The sequence below is a fragment of the Corythoichthys intestinalis genome, chromosome 16 (genome assembly GCF_030265065.1).
Source record: "Corythoichthys intestinalis isolate RoL2023-P3 chromosome 16, ASM3026506v1, whole genome shotgun sequence".
Classification (NCBI taxonomy): Eukaryota; Metazoa; Chordata; class Actinopteri; order Syngnathiformes; family Syngnathidae; genus Corythoichthys; species Corythoichthys intestinalis.
Genome location: NC_080410.1, coordinates 18,277,943 through 18,304,184, shown reverse-complemented (window position 1 = coordinate 18,304,184; position 26,242 = coordinate 18,277,943). Strand labels below are relative to the sequence as shown.

Sequence of the window (26,242 nt, the reverse complement as noted above, 5' to 3'; positions counted from 1 at the left end):
CGGATTTTTGTAATGCAGGTGGTGGCCGCAAAAAAAAAGGAAAAAAAGGAGACATAAATATATATTTAACCACGAAGCCACGTTTACTCCACACACGTAGACAGAAACAAGTACAATGAGACTTGTGAATCCCTTTTCCTTTATTGGCTTCTATTGTAGCTTTATCTAATTTGGCATCAGTTATCAGTGAGGATGAATGTGGAGGTGTGAGGAGCGAGAGTCTCCGTCGGGCCCGTGTTGCCTCCGTGGCCTTGTGATGAAGCTCAATTAAGTGTTCTGCCATTTGGAATTGGAAGACGCAAGGTTTTATCAGGAAGACAATGCCGGCTGTGTTTCACATGTGCGTGTTATGAGTGCCTGTATTTGCTTTGGGAAAATTTGCATTGCTTGAATAAGAATGTTAAGATCGATGCAAATCACATATGTGATCTCACTGTTCTTTTATTTTATTTTTTTTCCTTTTGACTTTTTCAAAAGTCAGCAAATTATAATGAAAATGAAACACAGGGGTTTTAAATACTTTCGCTGCACTAGGAAACCATTTGTAATAATGTGAGGCGATATGACCTAAAAATAATAATAGTCCACCAAAAATTTGATTTGTATTTGTAAGAGGGCCTCCTACATTTTGAAGGAGACAGAAAGAGAAAGATTAAAAAAAGGTGTGAGCCTTTCTTGGGAACCGTTTTTAGAACCCTCAATGAACTCATTGGCTGCCTTTGACATCACGTTTCTCCCCCTATTTGTGCTGTCAGCCCCAAATACAAAAACTTCACACTTTTTCATGGAATAATCTGTTTAATGACAGGTTTCTTGGATTCTTTTTTGGCAAGTAAAGAAACACAAAACACAATTATTATTATTATTATATATTGATTTATTGCCCATTTAGTTTTATACATAATTATTGGCTCTTGATTTTTTTTGGGGGGGGGTTTCTTTGCAGTGGACAGGATAGCGTGCCAGCTCTTGAATGATGAAGCGTATTTGTTGTTTTTTGTCATCCAAGATTCGGATTGAACAGTGCACCTCCAGACTAGCTGTTTGCAGTGCAGGTGCAACCCTGAATGACTTGCCTGGTGATGAGGCAACATGGCAGCCGGCATTGCTTGTAGACCGGTTTCCCAAAATTGTCATGGGAGTTTAGGAGAATGTGTGCAATTTTAGGATTCATAGGCGGCACCTCACACTCTGCTGAGCATTTATCTTGTGTTGAAACAGCTGAGGCAATTTCATTTTTCCCTCCCTTGTTGCCTTTCTCTCAAAAATCTGTATCCATATCTGCATTTTCGCGTGTCCCCCCGACTGTATCGGTGCCTAGAAATCATCTCACCATTCATGCATATGTGCCTGGTGTGTGCACAGTCAGAGCCTGGGCTGGCCGGGTTTGTTTCCCCCTCTTTGTTTGCTGTGGTAAACCCACGAGCAGCTGCGGGTGGTGCTGGTCTGGAGGGATTCTGAAGCTGTGCGTCCGTCTCTGTGCCATCCTCTGCCAAGGTGGCATTATGCAAGCAGAGCGCCAGGCAGGGGCGGGGGGACACGATGGCAGCCATACTAAAGATGGAGGCAGGCTGAGGGCGGCGGGGGATTGGTGCAGGGGAAGACTTACTCCCCTGAACTTTGTCTCTGTGTCAGAGTGGAACTTGTCGATTTGGCAAATTGTGCCGCGTTGGACAAGGCTGCACACTCTCTGGCAGCCCCCCCACCTGCACCCTTTCTCCTTCCCCCTCTTATTGCCACCCTCCCTCCTCCTCTCCCACCACCACACTCTCCCTCTGTCTCTCTTCCCTCCCTTTCAGCTCTTGAAGCTAACGCATTGGCTGAGCTACAGGCGTCGTGTTGCCAAATAGGTGGGCCTTACTCACGCTGGCACAGGCTCAAGCAATGGTTGGGGAAAGAGCGCGGCGAGGACGAGAGACAGCGAGCGGGAAAACAGAAAGAGAAAGAGAGAGAGTTGGATAGAAAAGGGGAAAAAAGAAGCGGCACTCGGCTTTGCCAGCGGTCGTATGCGCTCGTCCAACATTGATTCGACTCTCCTTCCCCCCCCATTCTGTGCTCTGCTCTCCCTGCCCCCCCTCGCCTGTGTGTGTGAGGGTGTGTTTGTGTGAGTGTGTGTGAGCCTTGCACCGGGCCCAGGGATCAGAACAGACACCACTACCAATTACCCCTTGCCAAGGATTTTTTTTTTTCAAGGTTCACTTTTTTTTTTTTGGAGGGGGGTGTGGAGGATGCACAACGGACCATTTAATTTTTAAGTGCATCATCTCTGTTGTTCTTTTTTTTTTTTTTTTTTTTTTAACCCCCACAGTCTAATACTGTTAAGAATTCTCTTTTTACTGGACAATTTTTTCCTCTGCATTTTTGCCAAATGACCTGCTGGCCAAGTTCATATTGCAATTAAGCCTGAACTTTTTTCCTTCCTTTTTTTTTTTTTTTTTGTTTGTTTTTGATTTTCAAACCCAAAAAAAAAATCTAATTTAGTGTTTTGAATACGCATCTTCTTCTGCTAATTATTTTTGACATCCCCTATTTTTTCTTTTCTGTTAATTCTCCACTCTTTGCCAAATCAGCACTTGCTGTACATTGGGGAGCGTGAGGAAAAAAACACTGTTGCAAGAATTTTTTTTTTTTTTTTTTCACTTTAAACGCTGTGCCAAATTTATGATGAGAGTGCAAAATGGTAACTACCAGGCCGTCTGTCTTCTTCTAGCTGTGTGGTATTCTGTGACGATTTCTGTCTGCTTTCAGTTTGTTGTGGAAATGTGAGTCTGCTTGGAGCTCTTTTGCATGATAGGAGAGACAGGGAGTGGTATGGCTGATCTTTTAGCAGCACATTTCAACAGTGGTCTTGTGGCAGCAAAACTTGGCGATGCTGAGCGACCGGTGTGTGGCAACCCTGGCACAGGAACGCTATGGCGAGATCTGGGCTTTGTTGCCCAGAGATATGTAGTGAAGGTATTATGGTACAGCAGAATAACTTCTCTTTTACTGCAGAAACTGGCGAGTGTGTGCCGGCTCAGCTTTTCCAGATTTTGAAGTGACTCATTTTGTATATGCATCCTGATTGTATATTTGTATAACAAGTGGCAAGTGATACAGATTTGGTTTGACTTCAAATATAAATTGCGAGTTTTGTTTATTTTTGTTTACATTATATTAGAATATTAATTTGATTTTGAAATAGTCATTTTGAGAATACGCTAACAAAAACTATCTAATTAGCTGCTTTGTGAAATAATAGTCATTTAATTTGAATACACTTATTTTTTAAATTGTATTTAAATTGTGGACATGTTGCTGGTTTATATTAGATAAGCATGCTCTTGTTCAAAAGAAACGCATGTTTGAAATACTGTTGTCTCTCTTTTTCACCAGGATGAATTTCATCCCTTCATTGAGGCCCTCCTACCCCATGTCCGTGCCTTCTCGTACACCTGGTTCAACCTGCAGGCCCGTAAGCGCAAGTACTTTAAGAAGCATGAAAAAAGAATGACCAAGGATGAAGAGCGCGCGGTGAAAGACGAGCTGCTGGGAGAGAAGCCCGAGATCAAGCAGAAATGGGCTTCACGCCTGCTCGCCAAGCTTCGCAAGGACATCCGTCCCGAGTTCCGCGAGGACTTTGTGCTCACCATCACGGGGAAAAAACCGCCCTGCTGTGTGCTGTCCAACCCCGACCAGAAAGGAAAGATTCGCCGCATCGACTGCCTCCGTCAGGCCGACAAGGTTTGGAGACTGGACCTGGTGATGGTCATCCTGTTCAAAGGCAGCCCGCTGGAGAGCACGGACGGTGAGCGGCTGGTCAAGTCGCCCCAGTGCTCCAACCACGGCCTTTGTGTCCAGCCGCACCACATTGGAGTGACGGTCAAAGAGCTGGACCTCTACCTGGCCTACTTTGTCCATACACCAGGTATGTGCTGCTTACAGTGCAAACACATGCTAAAGTATTTTCCCCTTGACCTTCCTATTCCAGTTCAAAGTCACATAATCACATGTCAGCTCAATCACAACATTACTCGTAACCATATCATTACACAAGACAATCTGAGCTGTGTAATCTTAAATGTGTCTGTAAAATTGATATGTATTTCTGGTTTTAAGAGATTCAGAGAATTTGACAGTAAGGATTAAAACCTGTGTTTACCTAGGAGCATGTTTGCATCAGTACATTTGTTCAAGTATTTGCACACATATTTGTCTAAATCCAAATGTGCACGTTTCCCAGCACCATCTGTAAACATAAGCATCTGCAGACCTGTTTATCTGCGTGTGCATGCATGCGCTTGTGTGTATGGCTGAGTTTTTTGTGTGCCTGTGTGCCCGCGTGCAGCAGTATGTCATGTGTCTATAATCCATGTGAATGTTTTTATGAGATTGGTGTGTATCAGTAGCAGTGTGCTGTGCGTGGCTTTCTTTTTTTATTTATCCACGCGTGTGTGCGCGGTGGTTGTGTGGCAGTCGAGAGAACACTGTGACAGCTGGCCTGATCCCAGGTAGTTTAGAAGACAGGGAGAGTCCGCCTGTCTGCATCCTCAGCCTGAATGAATCCAGCTCAGCTTTCTTTCCACTAATATCCAGAACATGCACGTACGCACAGAAACACACGCTTTGTGCACTTCTCTCCTTAAGAACGCCTCCATCATCGATCATTTCATTACGGTCAATCAAGCAAGCTGAGGCTTCATTGTATTGATGCGTTTTCTATGGTACTCAATTGAAAAAAAAAAGTATAAAGTTCTTGGAATTCTACTGCTTAACTAATAATTAATGATTTGGAAATCGAATAAATGTGTTCATGGATTTTGCAGTTTACCTATTACTCATACAGATAAATACCTTAACAAATTTAAAATGAATTATTATTGTTTACCATTATTATTATTTTTTTTTTAATAGCAATTTGTGAAAATATGATGCTCACGTGTAAGATCAAAACAAAACACAACAAAAAAGGCAATATTGTTGACAAATGGTATTCATTGCACTGGTTGTGAGAGACAATTTTTTATTGCTGAATATTTTTTGTCAAACCAAATGGAAACTACCAATGACATAATTAAACTGATTTGAATACCAATGTTTTCATAAGAGACCTATTTGCTAGAATAAATGCAGGAATCTAAATAATGCATGTGCATTAATCAATTTACTCTCATTGTGCCACACACATTTAAATTTGTGACATTTTTAAATAGCTTCATTCTATTTGAAGGTCCACTTATGTGGTAACGGTGATGACACACTCAAGACTACAAACACACACACACTCGCACACAACCTAGCCTTTTATCAATTTTCCAATAGGGGTGGGTGATATGGCCAAAAAACACGACTACAAACACACACACACACACTCGCACACGCACACACCCTAGCCTTTTATCAACATTCCAATAGGGGTGGGTGATATGGCCAAAAAAATAAAATTTTTTGATTTAGGTTTAGATTTTTTCCCCCCTCCCTCCTACATTTTTAAAGAGACAATCCGAACACAAAGACAGCAAAAGCACGAAATAAATGTAACTCTTTATGCATTGAACCCATTGGCTGCCATCGATGGCAGTAGACCTACAATCTATTTTGTTTGGGGGTGGGGGGCGGCAGGTAGTCGCAAATGAACGAATGTTCCCGGTCAAAATTTATAGGATGTACATCACGATCTATGGCATTGAAACATTAGCATTGTCAATGGCGGGCTATGAGTTATATTAAGAAATTAAAAACAAAAGTTGATTTTGTCTTAATGAGGGCCATAACCTGAGTATGTTTCTGTTTGTTTTTCATTTTAATTTGATTATTTTATATAAACATTTTATTAATAAATAATTTTATTTAGGTAAAAAACATTTTGATGTTGAACAAGAGTAGTAAAGTAAACAAAGTGCAACATTTCTGTCCTAAATATCCTATTCTCTCCCCCTATTTGTGCTGTCAGCCCCCAAATAGAAAATGATATATACATTTTTTTGTTTTTGCAAAAAAACGGCATCATAAAAAAACAACTCTAATTAATCATTTCTTTTTTAATTAGCCGCAGTAAAAATAAACAAACAAATACAGTAATGAATCTTTAGATTCATTCATAAAATCGATTTATCGACCAGGCCTATATTCCAGTTTCCTTTACCACAGATTGGCCTACAGTTAGTTACTGGGGCCTTAATTCGTCTATACTTGGCAGGGAGGTGCAGCCTTACTCTGTGACAGAGAACCCCATGCCAGGCTCTTTTCAGCCCAGTGTGTAACACTGCTTGAGTTTGCCGGGCCTCCATGAGCGTCTCTTCCTGTTCCACAATGCGCCGTGGCGAACTGAGGCTCAGATTAGCTCCCAGCGCAGCCTGGTGCCCCTCGGAGTAAAGCCTTTATTTACCCTGTGCCAGAATCCAGCAGCCAGTCGGCCGCTCACTTGCGCTGTAACAGACTTCATCTTTTCTGCTATGTGCTCGAGCGTACCTTGAATTTATTTCACATGCAGTATTCGAGCATTGTTGCTTAAGTCACTTGATTGTATACTTTTGTCTTATTTTTAAGGGCAGTATTTTGGTCTGCCCTTGTTTGAACCAGCTAATACATGTGGGCTTCCTCTCCTGACCTTTGCCACAAACATTTGTTCTGTTGCACCTTGCACCAGCGACATGAAATCATCCTGTACTGTTTTTTCTTGGGGTTAACTAGAGTTTATAGAAGACAAACAAAACGTGTTTCCATGCTACCCTTTGGTGTGGCACTTTTACACTTTTATTCTTAGCCTCTCGTTCCAGGGTGTCCGTGTCTTTGCGGAAGCTATCAGTTGCCAAGCCTGATGATTGGACTGTAGCCTTTTCACCCCCCCCCCCCCCCCCCGCCCCATCCCCCTAGCCCATGCCGCAAGTGTTTTTGCACTCTTGTCCCGCTGATGTCACTGTCGCCAGCTGCAGGGGAGGCTCTGCTTTCAAGTGCTATGATTGACAGAACAGCAGATCCTCCCTCAGTTTTCTGGCTGCTTCTTTGCTGGACACTTTGTGTCTCTGCCTTTTTGCAAATTTGAAAATTTGGCCCTCCAGGCTAGGATATTACACCCTGCGTGACTGGACACATTAAAGTAGCTTCAGCCGCTCAAAACATCATTTGGATCAGCACTTCTGCTGCGCAGCTGCAACCTTACACTAGCGAAAAGGCAACCCCTCCCGCTCACGATGAATACATATATTGTCGAGCACTAATGATTTATTTCCCCCTCATTTATTTCACATCTGAAGACGATAAAAATTAGTTCTGGAAAGTGTGTGAAGTATAGGACATGAGGAGGGAGGGGAAGCTGAGATTTCGCTTTGAACACGTTTATGGAAACCAACGTTTGGCTCACCATTCGGGCTCCGTTTTGGCCCCTCTTGCACCCCAAGACTCAGATCAGGTCATGTTCTCTTAGCGAAGTGTTCCGTATTTGTCATTCTTACTCATCCGCAGAGTTCCAGCATTAGTCATGTTTAGAGTCCGAGCTGTTTCATACGACTTTCATTACTTGTGCCGTTATGATAAAAAGATGTTGCAGGGAGTGTGGTCTGCCTCCAAAGAAAACCAAAGAGGTGCTGACTCTAGATGCCAAAACCCACAGAAAGCGTGTGTATGCGCAATTGTTAGTGTGTGTGTTGACCACAAACCCAACATGCTTCTCTGGTGCTTCTGCAAGCTATCTGTTTCCTCATTAATGTGTCAGGAGGTATTCTCACAACATTACAAATGGTTGTAGTTTAACCCTTTCTAAGGCACTTATTGGCTGACAATGACATCACTAGCCGTCCAATTCATTTGGACTGGGGGAGGCGAATAAACGAATATAAGCTAGGTCATTTTTTTTAAAAATTACTAGTCACTTGCCCTATAAAGGGTTAAAAACACTAAAAGTTCAACAAAAATAAAGTGCAAAATTTTGTCTTACCGTATTTTTCGGGCTACAATTCGCACCTGAGTATAAGTCGCACCAGCCATAAAATGCCCAACGAAGAGAAAAAAAAACATATATAAAGTCGCACCGGAGTATAAGTTGCATTTTTGGGGGAAATTTACTTGATAAAATCCAACACATAGAACAGATATGTCATCTTGAAAGGCAATTTAATATAAAAATTAGGGGTGTAACGGTACACAAAAATCTCGGTTCGGTTCATTTTCGGTACAGTAAGAAAACAAAATGCAAAATATAAATGTGCTAGTTGTTTATTACACACCTTTGTGCTTTCAACAATAGGAACATTAGCCTATACAAAGCTAGAATTCTGTTCAAAAAGTAGCGGGTATTTAAAGGTAATCCAACAACAATTTGCCTTTCAGACCCCGCGTATTGGTCAGCGTTCTTTCTGAAAGAAAGCAGAAAAAAGAAGTCCTGTGCTAAAGAGAAAAGCAATCCCAATGACAAAGATTTTAACATGTATTTTACAAATGAAATGCCTCAATGAATCTTTTTTTTTTTCTTATCAACGGTTTTCAAAAGCTTTATTGGTGGATTTTCTCAAGTTGGAGCGCCACACAGAAATTAATAAATTTAATTGTGTAAGCAGGAGCTGTGTATTATTCTTATTATTTAATTAATAAATTTAATTGTGTAAGCAGGATCTCTGTATTATTCTTATTATTTAATTACAGTTTTTTTTTATAGCTCATTTCAATTTATTTTATTTAAATGGGCTATTATTTATTTTATTATGTGTTTATATTTTACAAATGCGATGTAGTATTCAATTATATTGTATATTTTATGTTGTATAACTTTAGTTCCCATGTGAATATTAGTTCCTACTTGTTTTGTTGTGGTAGGAGGGTTTTGTATTGAACACGGGGCCGTGTTGGTTATTATTATAGCAGAGAAGACAGATTTAAATCAACAAAGACAAGTCAACTGTACCCCGATCTAGCACTCAAGAGATCTGATGGACTCAAAAAGTGGGTTACGATTGCATATTAGTTTGAAAATCAACCGGATCTACCGTATTTTTACACGAGTGACTTCCGGTCTGCCCGATCCTAGCTACCGGTAGTATTATTGACGCCGGAGGGTCGCGTCCTGCGTCAAACAATAAACTCTGCCGTTCTTTTCACGTGCATCGCGCTGAGCTGCTTCTGGGACGCGTTTAACACGCGGCCGCACTGCGACTGGTGTGCATTAGCTGATTGACTTTAACGCCCGCGTTTCATTGTGTTCTCGCGGCGGCCACGTTGTCGCGCCATTGACGTTTCTGGGTTATACTGTCCTACGGTGTTGGTCCTCATTATAGTAGAGAAGACGGAGTAAATATAATCTACACAAAGAAACTGTAACCTGATCGACTCACAGCCTCGAAAAGTAATTTAAAGGGTTACATTACGTCAGAAACTCGTTCGGTACGCCTCCGTTCCGAACCGAGCACCACGTACCGAAACGGTTAAATACTATTACATGTACCGCTACACCTTTAAAAAATAAAATAGAGAACAACATGCTGAATAAGTGCACAGTGTACAGTGCATGAACTACGAAATGCGAATATACTTTCCTCACCAGGACGCTATGGCTCGGTCCTGGCTATACAGCGAGCTGAACTCCCAAATGACGATGCTGGATTTCCGTATAATTTGCTGAATAAATTTTGTCCTCCATACCAAACAGGTTTACATCAACGTAAATAAATGATAATTAGGTGCTGTTACAACAATGACACAAACGGTTAGCATGCGTTCGCTAGCATTAGCACATCGTTCAAACAACCACACAACTGTCCGATCGCGGGTGGAAAACACACAACAACAACAGAAAAGATGATACACACTGGCGTTGCCTCTGTAGAGGTATTTTACAAGCATAAACAATGAACGTAGGTTCGCCGCTGTGTTTCTCTCTCGCTAACTCGCCCACTCACTCCGAGCTGCGTAGCTGTCCGTCTTCTTCTGGTGTGTGAGCGCTCTTCTTCACGTAAACAAGTGCGAGTGCGCCCCCACGTGGGCGTGAAAGCGCCACAAACTAAAAGCATGCATTTCAATATAAAAAAGTCAATAATACAATTGAACACACATTGCCAAAGGCAGAACGTGAACATGGCCATTAAGAGTTATTCAGATAAGTATAGCATATAGAACATGCTGACAAGTTTACCAAATCACCAGTGTCACTCCAAATTTACAAAACACCAAAATAACATGTGAAATTATATCATAATGTGTTAAAAATTTCACACATAAGTCACTCTTGAGTATAGGTCGCACCCCCAGCCAAACTATGAAAAAAACTGCGACTTACAGTCCAAAAAATATGGTAAATATATTTTTCTCTCCCCATATTTGTGCTGTCAGACCCCAAATACAAAGCAATACCTTTACAAAGAAACAAACTCTTCATCATTCTATTGAAAGCTGGTGGCTAGATTTCCTTTTTTTGTTAAAAAATGACAACAACAAACAACTGGAATTATCGTAATTATTTGTTAATCATCTGCACTAAAAAACTCAGATGAATCACACTAATATCGATTGATTGCCTAAGCCTGCATGAAGGGCAGAGGCATGACTAGAGTGAGAGACAAACTTCCACCTCAGCTTGAGCAATCACTTAAAAGTAGATAAGGTTTAGGGCTGCAGCTATCGAATATTTTAGTAATCGAGTAATCGCCTGAAAATTCTATCAATTAATCGAGTAATCGGTTAAAACATTTTTTTAGGTAAAGAGCAATTATAAATATACATGAGAAAAACAGACATATAATCCAATATTGAACCATTTTCAGTCAATCAATGTCTTTATTTTCGATGTACATTGTTGAAAACAGCCAACAATTGCAAAAAACAAAAAAAAACAAAAAAAAAAAACATTTTTCTTACCTAAAAATGTAATTACGCTTGATAACACACATCACTTGAAAGCTATGTGTTTTTCCCACGTGTTTCATTTTAATTTCCATTTGTGTCAAGCTATTTCTAAGTTTTAGTTAAGTTTTAAGTTAGTCTAAACTGTAAGTACTGGTAGGATTTTGAGTTTTTGCAGTTTTCAAAATAAATGTATGATACCTGCTGTATTGGAGCACATTAGGGACCAGTGCTACTTGGTGTTTTATTCAGCAATGACTACTGAGCTAAATCTGACAGTTAGCTTTATTATGTTTTAATTTTACACCCTCATCACTCGACAGCGCTGTGTTTTTACAGATTAAATAAAGCCTGTATGTAAGACACGTTAGCCACGCATCGACAGTGGTCATAATCAATAGAAACCTAGCCCTCCGAAGGGCTAACGTTACGTGAGCGAGTGACAGTAACGTTATATTTGAGATGAGAAGTCTACTGCTTAAAGATGGCGGCTGTTTACTAACGCTGCCCAGACGCGGCCGAGTCTTTCATTTTGCATCTAGTCCTAAATGCATGCGATATCCATGAGACGCTTCGGACACTACCTGCTACCACACTAGCATCATGCGGGCGTAGTTTTTAGCAACGTCGGCGTAGTCTGTAGCGGCTGTCGGCTGCAGTAAGTTATTTTATTATTTTTTTTATTGCTTCTTTCTCTACGCACATGACGTCAGCGCGTTGTCCCGCATTAAAAGTAGTCCGGGCAAAACGTGATACTTAGAGCTGGCAAAATTAAACGATTCCTCGAGGTGAATAAAATTACTCAGATCAGTTTTTAAACTCGAGTTACTCGAGTATTCATTTCATCTCTAATAAGGTTATCCGATACTGATCAAATACACAGTCAGTTGCGGATTTCTCGGGAATGAGGAGAAAGAAAAACAATTCTTTGTTGGATTTTTTTTGTTGTGCGCCAGTATTCTGGCGTGGTAACTGTAGCCAGGGCACATAGAGGGATGTGGAGTGCTGGCACTGTGGGAGCCAACATTCAACTGGTATGGCAAACACTGCTTGTCAGACACTTCTAACGGAAACTTTCTTACAATGTTGTCATTTTGAGTAATGGGACCAATAGAGACTGAGCGTCGGCGACCTCCTCGCATGGCAGGAGAGTGACAGCGACACTTTTAGCCTTTCAGAAGAACTGTGGCATAGGGCCCCTCAAATTTGGCACTTTTTCAGAGCAGTGTGTGTGTGTGTCCATGTAATAGACACACAAGAGTGTATTGTGCAGCGTAAAAGAAGCGCTGGTAAGGACATTTTTAATTATAATAGTCTCCAAAATTATAATTTGTCTGTGTGTTCAAACTGATCTTCACAACATTCCATTACAGTATACGGCAGATCTTACTATTGAACAGCTCAACACACAGTTGTCAGTCCAACCCGCTTCACACGCACAGTAATTATCCAGTTTAATGAATAAAAGAAGACACGATACACATAAAGCCGTGTGTATGATTAAATTAAATTACTTTTAGAAACAAAGGTCAAGTTTTAGTTTTACGAACAGAAAAAAACCCACTGTAGCAGAAAGTGATTATTGGATTACCTTTATTTGCTAATTTCACTGTACAGTAGTTTCTAATTGTTTGTATAATTAAGGTTAATGAATAAATGCTTTGCTCTGCACATCTTATGCTAAGAAGCATTGTTTTTCCATATTCATTTATTAAATGGTAGCTAATGTGTTTTAAAGCAATCTATTTATTACATTCATTAGTATGGTTAACACATTAAATATAAAAAATAGGCTAACCGTATTTTATATTTCTGCTTTATATGACCATGATTTATTTTTCAAGAAAATAAAACAACAAAACAGTGGCAAAAGGGTTTCTTTGTGTGATGTCGCCGCGTTTTAATTTGCATGACTCTGTCCAAGCGCCAGGCCTAAAATCTGTCCGTCCTCTGAAAACATACGTAGACCCGTGCAGGAGGGGCAGTTTGGCTTGTCCACTTCCTGATCTGAGGGGCAGCTAGGAGGCCGCGAGAAGACATGAGGTGCGGACGCTCGATGAGTAGAAAGCAAAGAGGAACGTCTTTTCTGGGCCGTTTCCCAGCAGCCCCGTTATAATCAGGCTCCCTCTCTCCTTGTTCTCGCGGTCCAGTGGAGCAGAGCGTGACGAGACAGCCTGGTATTGTGGAATGAATATTTGCATCCAGTAAACAGAACTGTAACATTAAATAGTGCAGCTCCCACAGCAGTTATAGTAATATTTACTCATTTAGTTTTAAAATAATAAATTCTGGATCATTCTAAAGTTTAATATAGGAAAATAATATATTGAAAAATATACTCATTCAATTAAGCATTATTCATAGGTATTTCTTTTTCATTTCACCATCTTTACGACAATAAAAGTCCGTCACTGGATTTAGGACGATGCCGAGTGGTGATTTAAGGTAAAAAGAAATGCTGAGAGTAAAGCTGATGCAAAATGCCACAGTGAAAACAAAGGGAGAGGGAGGGCAGATATTCAGGCTTGTGGCGCTGCTTGGCAGCATTTGGCACCCGAAGCTGCCGCTCCGTTTAGAAGATGCCAGCTTTTCAAACCGACACACAGTCTCTGCCAACTTTTCTCCTTCTGATCCTTTCTCTCTTTCTCTCGCTCGCTTTCCCTCTCATTTCAACACTTCTCCCTGCCACTGCCTTGTTTACGTTTCACACCTTTCCCCCTCTGCACATCCCACGTGCCCCTTACGAGCTCTCCTATTGATGCTTTGCCACCTCGGGGTTGCAAGAAATTTGAGCAAATGGATCAAATATTTCACTCTATTTCTGTGTGAGGAGAATATGCGGTAATAAAAAAAACAAAACAAACATAAATTGAAGTAACCAGACATATTTCAGTTTCCCTTAGCTTTGTGATTCTTTATCAATCACACGGTCGTGGTGCTCCAATACGTTCAGGTTCAAAACAAAATGATCGAGCTGGGATTAAGCGTTGATACTGTATATGCAACCCTCCAACAAAAAAGTATATGTATACAGTACTTCAAATACAGTATATAAAGATACATATATACCGTATATGAATTCTTCCTAGTATGAAACAAGACAGATGCCTGATGGATTTCCAGGAATTGAGGTATGTTCTTTATTATTGTAGTGCCAATCATTTGAGACCGGAGACTTTGGATCCTTGCAGGATGTGAACAAGGTGCCCGTGAGTGACAGGGGAAAGCAGTAAATGCTGGGTTTGGGGGAGGATGGAATTACTCAATAATGATCATAAAATTAGAGCCATTATTGAGGGAGAGTAAACAGGCCTCTCTAAGTGTGAAAGGCCCCCATTCAGCCAGACCAGGAGCAGTACTCCTTTCTTCTTTTCATGGATCCACCCATGGCCTCAAGAGCCCAGCTTTTGTTTGCTGAAATAACAGAGTGAATATATGGGCTTGCATGGGTGGGGGTTCTTTTCCCAGTGTGAATCACAGTATGGAATAAACCCTCAGTCTGTAAAGTACACCCAATATATATATAAATGTCCCTGTTTGTGTTCTCTTCACAAAGCACTCCGTGGATGCCCTCATCATAAATGTAATCAGACTTGTCTACTTATTTTTTGTGATGCATTTAATGAGTCCCAAAGATATTCTAAGCACATGACCCACTTAGTTTTACATGGTAGAAGGCAATGATGGGCTAAAACCAGACACTTATGGTTCGACTTCAGTCCGCCAGTGTGAATATACAAGTTATTGTAATTGGACATAAAAGCGTTACATTTCTGAGCAACGGAACAGCAAATGTGTCACTCAGGCATTAACAAAAAAATCTGTTCAAAGATTTGAATCTTTTCTTTTGAGCAATATTGCCATAGGCTAATGCTTAACTGTATATTCTGTCCTATCCAGTAGAATGAAAACAATCCAACTACAACATTTGTTTTTTTCCGCCTCTTCCTGTCAAAATGGATTTGATATCTAGCGCCCTCGATGGCACTGAAACATGAACATTCAAAGCAAGTCCTCCCAGTTTAAAGTGATTGGACCGCTATCATTGTGAGTGGCAGACAATGGGTTGGCATGAATAATCAAGCAAAAAATTATCAACTGTCAGATTCACTCTCTGCTCTTGGTTTCATAAGGTGGGCAGTGCTGGGCACGTTACTTTAAAAAAGTAATTAGTTACATTACTTACTACTTCTTCCAAAAAGTAACTGAGTTAGTAACTGAATTACTCTATAGTAAAAGTAACTAGTTACCAGGGAAAGTAACTATTTCCGTTACTTTAAAAAGAACCTGTTGTATGTGAAAGAATTTGAAATTTTCTGAGCAGTATTCGAGTCAGTGGAATAGAGAAGAACAGACAGGTAGTTAACTTGTTAGGTGCTTCAGCAGATTTGAATTGCTTACCACAGATGTCGACAAAAGCTTTGCCCCGGGACATAAATTACACATTACATGCAGGTTCTTTCCTTTAATTTCGACAAACTTGAAATAGTGTCTATATCTCCACCTCTTAAAGGACAATTTTTCTTCTGAATGCTCTGCCATCCCGACCCCGTGCATCTGTTTTGCGTGTGTGTGTTTCCCGCACCCGCTGTTCCGGTTTGCTTGTGAAATCACCCGCTCTGATTGGCTTATCACGACACATGACTCTAACCCTCAGCCAATCACAATCACTTCCATCGCATCTCTCGAGGGGCTGCATTCAGGTAGGCTCGTTTCCCGACAATTCACGTCACCTTCAAAGCGTCTGCCGTCCTCAAGATGGAAGTAGAATTATTGCTGGCTGACAGTGGGAGATGGGAACGTGGCTAGCATCAGGTGTAGCAAACACAGAAACGTTACCAAACTTTGGAAAGCATTGTCTAATTGAATGAGCAGGGACAAACAGCTTGGAGTCAGAAGTACGTGCGCTGTTCTCGAACCTGAACGCACCCCAAGTCTTGGATGACAAATCAACAGAGCAGAGAGTCGACTCGACACGGCTGGTAGTTTCTTCAATTTATTCAGAATAAGTAACGCACCGCTTTTGACCGTTAGTAACGGTAACGGCATTGTAACGGCGGAAAAAGTAATTAGTTAGATTACCCCGTTACTGAAAAAAATAACGCCGTTACGTAACGGCTTTATTTATAACGGCGTTACTCCCAACACTGAAGGTGGGCCAGCTCCATTTCATTGTCGCAATTTTGGAGGGCAGTGTGCTTAATATGCCATAAACCATCGGCGCATCAATCTCATCTTTTATTTCACTCATTTATTAGAAAGCTTATTGGCAGGTTCTTTGCATACATTTTATGAAATATAGAAGACAACATTCAATTTTCTCTCCTTCTAAAATAAATGAAGGACATTAAAAGGAAATAAGTTGATGAATTGTTTTGTTTTACAATCCATTTCATCAATTGTTTTACGTGGCAATTATGTAAAAACCAATAGATGTCCCAGTAAATTTCTGGAAGTTTGATAATGAACGGAACTACATTAGCCACCAGAGCTATTTTTTGCACAGTGGTTTACACTTTCTAGGATTGTCAGCTATCGGCCTGATTGGACTGTTTCCTTGACGCGGTCTAGAGTGTGAGCACTGAACTCAAGACAACAACACAGACCCTTTTTACTCTATAAAAAGCTTCCTCTATTCCCTTGTAAATATTAGAGTTGAATAAAAATATCTGGACACTCAGAATACTGTAGATTCAGTTTAGCTGCTAAATATTACACTTTCAAATAATTATGCATATTTGAAAGATCAATAATGTATGTATATTTCAAAATAAAAATAATGGATTACAGATAAACCATGTATTCATACCAAGTGTCAATCGGTAACTTATTAGCTGCCGTTGACATGATAGACGAGCCAGAGTTGCGCTGAAAATTAGCTGTTTTTACATTGACCACAAATTAACTTCGGCATGTGGTAATTTACAACAATGAAATTAAGGAAACGAATCAACAACGTAATAAATGACAGTAACAGATAGGGGTGTAACGGTACACAAAAATCTCGGTTCGGTACGTACCTCGGTTTTGAGGTCACGGTTCGGTTCATTTTCGGCACAGTAAGAAAACAAAATGCGAAATATAAATGTTCTAGTTGTTTATTACACACCTTTGTGCTTTCAACAATAGGAACATTAGCCTGTACAAAGGTAGAATTCTGCTCAAAAAGTAGCGGGTATTTAAAGATAATCGAACAACAATTTGCCTTTCAGACCACGCATATTGGTCAGCTTTCTTTCTGAAAGAAAGGAGAAAAAAGAGAAAAAAGAAGTCCTGTGCTAAAGAGAAAAGCAATCCCAATGAAAAAGATTTTAACATGTATTTTACAAATGAAATGCCTCAATGAATCTATTTTTTTTTTCTTATGAACGGTTTTCAAAAGCTTTATTGGTGGATTCTCTCAAGGTAAAGCGCCACACAGAAATGAATAAATTGTGTAAGCAGGATCTGTGTATTATGCTTATTATTTAATTACAGGTGTTTTATCTCAATTCAATTTATTTTATCTAAATGTGCTATTATTTATTTTATTATGCGTTTATATTTTACAAATATGATGTAGTATTCATTTATATTGTCTATTTTATGTTGTATAACTTTAGTTCCTATGTGAATATTAGTTCCTACTTGTTTTGTTGTGGTAGGAGGGTTTTGTATTGAACACGGGGCCGTGTTGGTTATTGTTATAGCAGAGAAGACAGCAGTAAATCAACAAAGACAAGTCAACTGTGCCCCGATCTACCACTCAAGTGATCTGATGGACTCAAAAAGTGGGTTACGATTGCATATTAGTTTGAAAATCGACCGGATCCACCGTATTTTTACACGAGTGGTCTGCCCGATCCTAGCTACTGGTAGTAGTATTGACGCAGAAGGGTCGCGTCTCGTGTCAAATAATAAACTCTGCCGTTCTTTTCGCGTGAGTCGTGTTGAGCCGCTTCTGGGATGCGTCTAACACGCGGCCGCACTGCGACTGGTGTGCATTGGCTGATTGACTTTAACGCCCACGTTTCATTGCCTTCTGGCGGCGGCCACGTTGTCGCGCCGTTGACGTTTCTGGGTTATATACTGTCCTACCGTGTTGGTCTTCATTATAGTAGAGAAGACGGAGTAAATATAATCTACACAAAGAAACTGTAACCCGATCGACTCACAGCCTCGAAAGGTAAGGGTTACATTACGTCAGAAAGTCGTTCAGTATGCCTCGGTTCCGAACCGAGCACCACATACCGAAAGGTTCAATACAAATACATGTACCGTTACACCCTTAGTAACAGACCTGTGCAGCTATGTGAAAAACCTCTCAGAGTTCTACCTCATTTGGTAGAGATTAAGATAAAATGATTTTGGCATCTTGTGGCACTCATGGTCACGCTTGGATTTTGTAGTATTAAATTTGACAGGAAAGTTTTCCACCATTATCTCATAGGCTGGCACTGACTGTGATAGACGTCCAGTCCATTTGGACTGGGAGAGGCTGGCAGTGATTATTCAATCCCAGTCCAAATGGATTGGACGTCTATCGGCGTCAATGGCACTGAAATATGATCATTCAGTGATAGTCATCCCACTTAAAAACGGATTTGATGTCTTTCACTTTCAATGACAGTAAACTAATAAACTAAACTAATAAAAAGTGCAATTACTAGAAAATCTTGTAGCAAAAAATGTACAATATTGTAATCTTTACGATAATCTTTACGATAATGATATCCCCCACCCCAACCTTCTGGAAGACTGACAATGTCAGACACACAATACATAAATAATTATATGCAATAATATTTAAAGAATAGTATCTGATCAGATTATTAAGAAGAACGTTAAAAATGTGTTGTAATATGACAAACTGATTGATATGTGTGTATAACTATATGTACAGTATGTCTTTGAAAATTCTTGCACCCCGGCTTTGGGTGCGTTTATTTATCTAAACCTGTAACAACGAAAATGTATCATCCATCGTTGGTCATATTTTTAGTTTTTAAAGAAGCATTGCCAAAGTTTCACTCAGATAGCCACATTAATGGGTCGGACCACCCAAAACCAAAGCCTCTGGTTATGAATCATAAAAGGCAGTCTCAGAGAGCCCAAAGATATTAAAACAATAGTAACATGAAGAGCACTACAGTGCTCAAGGCTCCATATCTGTCCTTAAGCCAAAGTAAAGTTTTTGTTATGTTAAGCAGATTCCGCACAGACATATATACAAGGCCTTCATTGGCGCACAAACTATACCCCCTCTCCAATATGTTTGTCGGTAATTGCATAATAAGTTGGCATGGACAATAGTTTGGGGATAGGTTTATTGGCATGGGAGATAATGACAAAATTACTCAACCTCAAAAACAAATTTATGTCCTATTTTTATCAAGGTTTGTAATTTGGTGATTCATACAGTATCAAAAAAATAATGGAAATGCGCGCTTTTTTGGCCCAGGAGGGGCTGGGGGGCCCCTCCCAGTCAAAATTGATTGGACATCTAGAATTGGCAATGGTACTGAAGCATGAGCATTCACAGCTAATCCTCCAGGTTCGGGTTAACAGGACATCTATACTTGGCAGTGACAGGCAAGGATTTCAGTGTTACGATTTTAAACAAAGAACAAAAAAACTTTTTAAAATTTATCCATAACCAGTGTGAGATGGTGGGGGGGTGGCTTGGAGGACCCAAATTCAGGGAAAGCAACAGGGAAAAATGCAGAGGCAATGCAGGGAGTCGGGGAACTCAAAATACTTTAATAATCAATGACTGAAAAACAAAGTACGAACAAAAGCAGCGGGGATCAAACAAAAAACCAGGAATCAAAAACTTACTTGAGCGAGAATAAACACGAGGGCGCCGACACTGATATTGGCAATGATGCAACAAAGACTGACAATACATGGGGCACTTAAATACAAACATGGTGTAACGAGACAATGAGGCACAGGTGAGTGAGACAAGAGGCAGCGGATTGGTCAACACACAAGGAGCAGGTCACAACAGGTGAAATCAATTGGTAATCACATGACAAGACACACTAGGACAAAGAAGCAAACACAAACCATGACAAACCAGAGTATATTTCTGTTTTTATTCATTTTTAGTTCATTAGATTTTGTATTAATTTTATCATTTTATATATTCAGAAAAAATACATACATAAAAGTAATGATTTCTAATGTTAAAAAATGTATTCATGATTGAATCTGTCGTTATATGTGTGGACATCACTTTTTGATAATATTGTGGTCTACATGACCCAAAATGTGTTGTCCATGTACATGGACATCAGTATTTATAGGATTGTTTTCAAAATTATCCACATATTGTCTTGCCACATAAAGGTTTGAATAAAATATTTACAGTTGAACAAAAATAACATGCAAAACTGTTTTAGGTATATTTTTCACGCCCCCTATTTGTGCTGTGAACCCCCAATTACAAAGTAATAACTTCACAAAGAAGAAAGCTCTTTCATCATATTCCGTTCAATATTTGGTTGTTACGTTTCCTTTTCGGAAACTAAAACAACAACAACTTTGAATGACATTTTTTTAAATTATCCATAACATAAAATTCATATTAAATCATAATATCAATTTATCGTAGTCTCTCCCTTGATATAGAGATAGGAATGATCATTCCCAAACCACTCTATTTTAAGTCGTAAAGAGCTTTTTTCTGTGTGGAGAGCTGAGGTCAGAGCTTTAACACTCGATATTAACTACAGTATTAATACTCAATTGACATATTAATCCAGCCATTGCATGTAAGTTGTAACTGAATTAGCATTCATAGGCATGGGTTTGCATCCCCTCTGCTTTCATTTCTTAAACGCAATCTGCTTTTCCTCTTAAAAGATTAAGCCCAACTCCCCAGTGGCTCTCTGTAAGTCCTCTGGAGTCCAGTGTGTGAAGTATGTTTTTTAGGTGTCGCGCATGTCGGAGAGTCTGTGTGTGTGCGCGCCTCCATGCATAAACTCACGTGTGCTATAGAAGCTGGCCGAGCAACAACAAACACTTTGCATTAAAGCGTGTGATGGTTCTCTCCGGACCGCCCCTCACTCACCCGGCACCTGAACCCACTTTGCACCTGATGCCTGCAGACATGGCCCGTGTGTATACATGAAGAGAAAATACTACATTTGCAAGCAAACATCTACTTACACTCGTATAACCCATCTGGAACTTCACAGGAAATGAATGGAGTATGAATTAGAGCCTCATTAGAAACATGAAAATAATAATTCAAGATAATGAAAATCCTTTTTAGAAATTATCTGTTCAGTGTTTGTAATTGACGAGAAGGTAAATGGCTTTGTTTTTCTGCTCTTGTACCTTTTCGCTCTTCTTAATTCCGCACATCAGCAGCAATAGCACTGATGTACAGCTATTTGCCCTTGAAGTGCGACCATCTGATTGAGTTATTATGAGCATCCTTGAGATTCTATTATTCCGCTTGTCCTTTCTACGACACACTTCTCGAGAAAATATTTACAAACCTAACACGCATTGATGTGCCTCGGTGTTTATTTTTGAAGATGCAGTGAGCTCAAGTATGCCATTAAAAGCAGCGGAAACAATTTAAGTGCAGCCTTTGCAGGTGTTATGGGTGAAAAGAAAGAAAAAAGAGCTTGAAAACCAAGGTAAGGTTTGGAGGGGCTGCCCACAAAAACTGTTTGCAAGGAAGCACTGGCACTTGATTTGGTCAATGGCTGGGGTGGCACACGTGTAACTGACAAGTTAGTAGAGGGCAGATTTCCAATGAGGTTCTATTGTTACAAAATTGCAATGTAAATGAATAAAATGGTGTTACATACAGTGGGGAGAACAAGTATTTGATACACTGCCAGTGTATCAAATACTTGTTCTCCCCACTGTAGCTCACAATTTTCCACCTCTCCAGAAATGTTGGTAATCGGTTTTATAGATTTAGGGCCATCAGACAAAATAATGTAAAACAATGTTTCAATGTCAAGCCATTGTTGATGTAGCATAGTAAGTGATATGCCTTTCAAGCGGCTTCCTCATCAGTGACCCTACTCCAAAACAATTTAAATAGCAGATTATAACTACAGCATAGCAACATGTGTAGATTTGTGGAAAGGGGATATGTGCCCCTCTTCGACCATGTGGATGAAAAAAACACACAAAAAAACTTGTGATCATAATGAATTACAGCAACCTGGCCACCATTGTGGGGGAAGATTTTTATCAGTGGTTTTGGCTCACAAAGCAGTAAGATCCCTAAATGTTTTCTCCAGACTTCGCTTTTTGTTTTTGTTTCTGTCGTTACTCTTTATTTGGTTCTGACTGTAAAGCAAATCCAAACAAGATCATATTCACAGCAAACGCATCAGGAATGGAGTACTTTCCCTCTGTGCCTATGTCTTAAGTGTTTTTCCTCTTGCATGACCTAAACAAACTTGCTAATGTGATTACTATGAAGCCAAGGTTTCTGTTTTGGATACATGCTTAAAAAATCCCTCCATCTTCTGATACACTAAGATTGTTTTAGGCCGTATATTCAAACTACACAATCCTGGCGGTTGTGCAGGGAAATCCCTCTGCTAAAAACCACGTTTATCCCAGAGAACTAAACATGGATTAGTCTAAGAGCTGCTGTTGCAGTCTTTCAGGCAGACACAATCATGAATAACGATATATATTTTATTAATTAATTCCTCGTTCGAATCTTCGCGAGGGTAGTGGAGGTCTGAAGTCTCTCCCCTTTAAAAATGCGAAGTAGGCCTTCAGAGCAGTGGTGTTACCAGGATGCCAGGTGTGGGTGGGCATTAGTCTTACCTGCGGGAGGGGGGTGGGGGAAAAAAAGCTACAATGCTCAAGTAGGTCAAAATCCAGCGTAGGGCTACTGCACCTTAAAACATGTTTTGTTTTCTCCTTGAGATAACTGCTGTTGTAAATTGGTCTAAACAAATAAAAGTTGATTTGATTTTATTTGACTTAGAACACATCTATAACTGAACAGTATGGACATGCAGGTGACAATTTTGTTTTTTAGGTAACCTGTTGTAGTCCCTCGGTTTTATTATTATTATTTTAGTTATTCTTTGTTCTGCAGCCCCTTTGAGCTCAATTTAACCCCCTTAGAATGCTTCAAAATGCACTAATATCGGCAGGCAGGTCAAGACAGGTGCAATCTTTGATACTGTGTAAAGACAAATTCCAAATACACTATGTAGCGCCCCCTAGCAGTCATTCTTTGTCCCGCCGACGCTTTGAGCCCGACTTTGACCCCCTCAGAAATTCTCAGAATGCTTCAAACCTCACCAAACTCAACAGCCAGATGGACACTGGTGAAATCTTTGTAGGGCTGTCAAAATTATCGCGTTAACGGGCGTTAATTAATTTTTTTAATTAATCACGTTAAAATATTTGACGCAATTAACGCAGATGCCCCGCTCAGGGAGTTTTAAATGACAGTACACATTGAAACGCTCACTTGTTGTGTTTTATGGAGTTTTGCCGCCCTCTGCTGGCGCTTGGGTGCAACTGATTTTATAGGCATCCATGAGCATTGAGTAAGTAATTATTTACATCAACAATGGCAGGCTACTAGTTTATTTTTTGATTGAAAATTTTACAAATTTTATTAAAACGAAAACATTAAGAGGGATTTTAATATAAACTTTCTCTAACTTGTACTAACATTTTTCTATTAAGAACTACAAGTCTGTCTATCCATGGATCGCTTTAACAGAATGTTAATAATGTTAATGCCATCTTGTTGATTTATTGTTATAATAAACAAATAGTCCTTATGTACCTTATGTTGAATGTATATATCCATCTTGTGTATTATCTTTCCATTCCAACAATAATTTACAGAAAAATATGGCATATTTTATAGATGGTTTGAATTGCGATTAATTGCGATTAATTACGATTAATTAATTTTCAAGCTGTAATTAACTCGATTAAAAATTTTAATCATTTGACAGCCCTAAATCTTTGATAAAATGTAAAAAAAAAAAAAAAAAAAAAAATGCATAAATGTGTGTTGCCCCCTAGGAACAAAACCAACATTTCATTATTATTATTTATTTATTTATTTTTTTGTAAGGTGAAAGAGGAGGTAACAACGCAAAGGTTAAAACTTAGAACACATTAGTACTATATGAATGGGATACCATACACGGTGCCCAGAGTGCCGTTAGTATTACATCTAGTTTTCTCTGGGTGGGCAGAGCGTGTCGGTAGGTGGGCACTGCCCACCCCTGCTCTCCCCGGTAACACCCCTGATTCAGAGTCAGTTTTAGTACAATGTAACTAAGCTAGGTACGTAAAAATTGAAACCCTTTCCAACCAAACACGGACCAAAGATCCCCTTCACTCTTCTTTAATATTTTTCATACCACCTTGATGTTTTATTGGCCAAAAAAACAATAAAGTTAAGGTTAGGGTGTCAAGATGTGATGCAGTTCCAGATCAGTTTTATATTTGATTGCCTATTCGACCACTTTCGACAATGAAAAAGAGAAATAATCCCCAAAAATGACATACCAAATTAAAACGAGCCAACCGTACTTACATACCGCATACATTCATTGCCTGTTGAGTGTTGCTTTGTCGCATGGAAAATGGACCTAACATGTCTGTACAGATCATAATAGTCCTTGGTTAATTTGGCCAGTAAAAGCTCTTGACAGGACAGCACAAATGCTCACATATGCCACCATTCAGGCCAGCATGTGCTCTGTAAGCTTGTTATTAAGAGGAAGCCTTGATGTGGTCATTGGGTGGCACAGAGTTGTTTAACCATCATTAACTTTCACTCCGTAGGACTACAATGGTCCTCCTTCTTTTTTCTTCATGGAAACTCTTCTCTGATACTCTCTTTTCCGTGTATTTTAATATTTTGCCACGTACCCTACATGTCTTCTTTTTCATAGGCATTGTGGTTTTCCCATGCTTGTCATATGTGCCCAAAATGTGCATTTATTGGGATAAGGTCTGGACATTAGTTTTCTTCACTCCCCTACCTGTGAACCTGCCAAGCTACTATTTTCCATTGAGGATTACAGAATCATAATACGCACAGTTGGTTGTAATTCATTACTCTTTCGGAGTACACGAGGTCGACTGAATAATACTGTATGTATTAAATTAAAACGGTAATTTTAATTTGTGGACGTCAATTTTAGGGCTGCATTGTTAACCCAAGTTTAGAAAGTGTGCAGAACTAGATAAAATACTGCAACAGTAATTAAGAAGGTCTTTGGGTTCCTTGGCCTTGCGGCACTGTTGGATAAATGAGGGAAGAGAGTCAACTCCTGGCAGCAACAGGTAAATCCTGTTTAGATCAGGCCCTAGGCTATACGCGCTTTTTTTGTGTGTGTGTATGAGCACCTCTTCCTTTCTCGTCTTACTTAAATCAACTCTCCATCTCTTCCTAATCTTGTGCAAGCACCCACCACATGCTTATGTCTTGCGGTACCTTGCCAGATTTCCTCTATATTTTGGAACTTACTGCGCACATAAACTATACTGCTTTGCTTTTTTCCCCTTGGTTATCTTGCAGTGCAGCATGCAAGGTCAATTAAGTTGACGAATGTGACGCAGAAGGGCACGGTGACACTGACACTGTTATGCCAACATAAAGTGACACACGTTGCCCTTATAGTCAATGAACTATTTTTCAGCACTCGCTAGAGTGTCATATTTTGTGTGTGTACTGAGTCCTCTGCTTTTCACCCTCTACACCTATTACTGCTCACCGACCCATCTCTCCAATAAAATCGTTAAGTTTGCCAACAACACCACCTTGGTCGGCCTTATCTCTTGAGAGGATGAGGTGGCGTACAAAGAGGAGGTTGAGAAACTGGCAGTATGGTGTTCAGAGAACAACCTCATTCTGAACACAACAAAAACCAAAGAAGTCATACCTGACTTCAGGAAGAAAAGCACAGATCCAGCACCACTCACCATCAATGGGGACTGTGTAGAGAGAGTCAATTCTGATGACCTCTCCTGGTCTGTATGGTTTTGGGGGACTCTTGTCGAATTCCTTTAATTTTCCTCCGGTCATTGACAGCAATTGCAATTGAGATGGAACGTGTGCATTTGCAGCTGGAGCTAATCAATAATAAATAACAAATGTTGTCAGTACAAATGTTGAAGCGTTGGCGACACAGAAGTCGTTTGCGAATGTTTGAAAATGGTGTTGTTTTTGTGCTGAACCGGAAACAACGTTCTGAGCGGACCAATCACAGTCTTTCGACGTTCACGTCACGTGCGTTGACATGATGTGTAGTCAGGACTTTTTGGTGGTGCACGTCAGGCTATGGCGTAGGGTCGTAATCGGGTGTGTGTTAACGGCGTAGGTCCGCCGTCACCGCTACGCAAAAGCATAAATCAGCCTTCAGGGAGATAGAATACTACAATTAGTGGAGAAGGGCCAGTTTAGATCAGAGTGGGGATACAACAA

General features: G+C 40.0%; 1 protein-coding gene across 19 annotated transcripts in view; it reads left to right on the top strand.

Annotated features, from left to right (window-relative positions):
• Positions 1 to 26,242, top strand: part of nfixb (nuclear factor I/Xb) — a 253,102-nt gene that overhangs the window by 68,185 nt on the left and 158,675 nt on the right. For 7 of the 19 annotated variants that reach the window (XM_057861280.1, XM_057861290.1, XM_057861285.1 and 4 more), the window contains one exon: positions 3,376 to 3,907. In XM_057861280.1, the coding sequence (XP_057717263.1) occupies positions 3,376 to 3,907 (532 nt within the window). Of the gene's footprint in view, positions 1 to 1,891; positions 2,681 to 2,737; positions 2,956 to 3,375; positions 3,908 to 26,242 lie in introns of those variants that run through there. The other 12 variants (XM_057861284.1, XM_057861292.1, XM_057861281.1 and 9 more) reach the window with 5 other exon arrangements.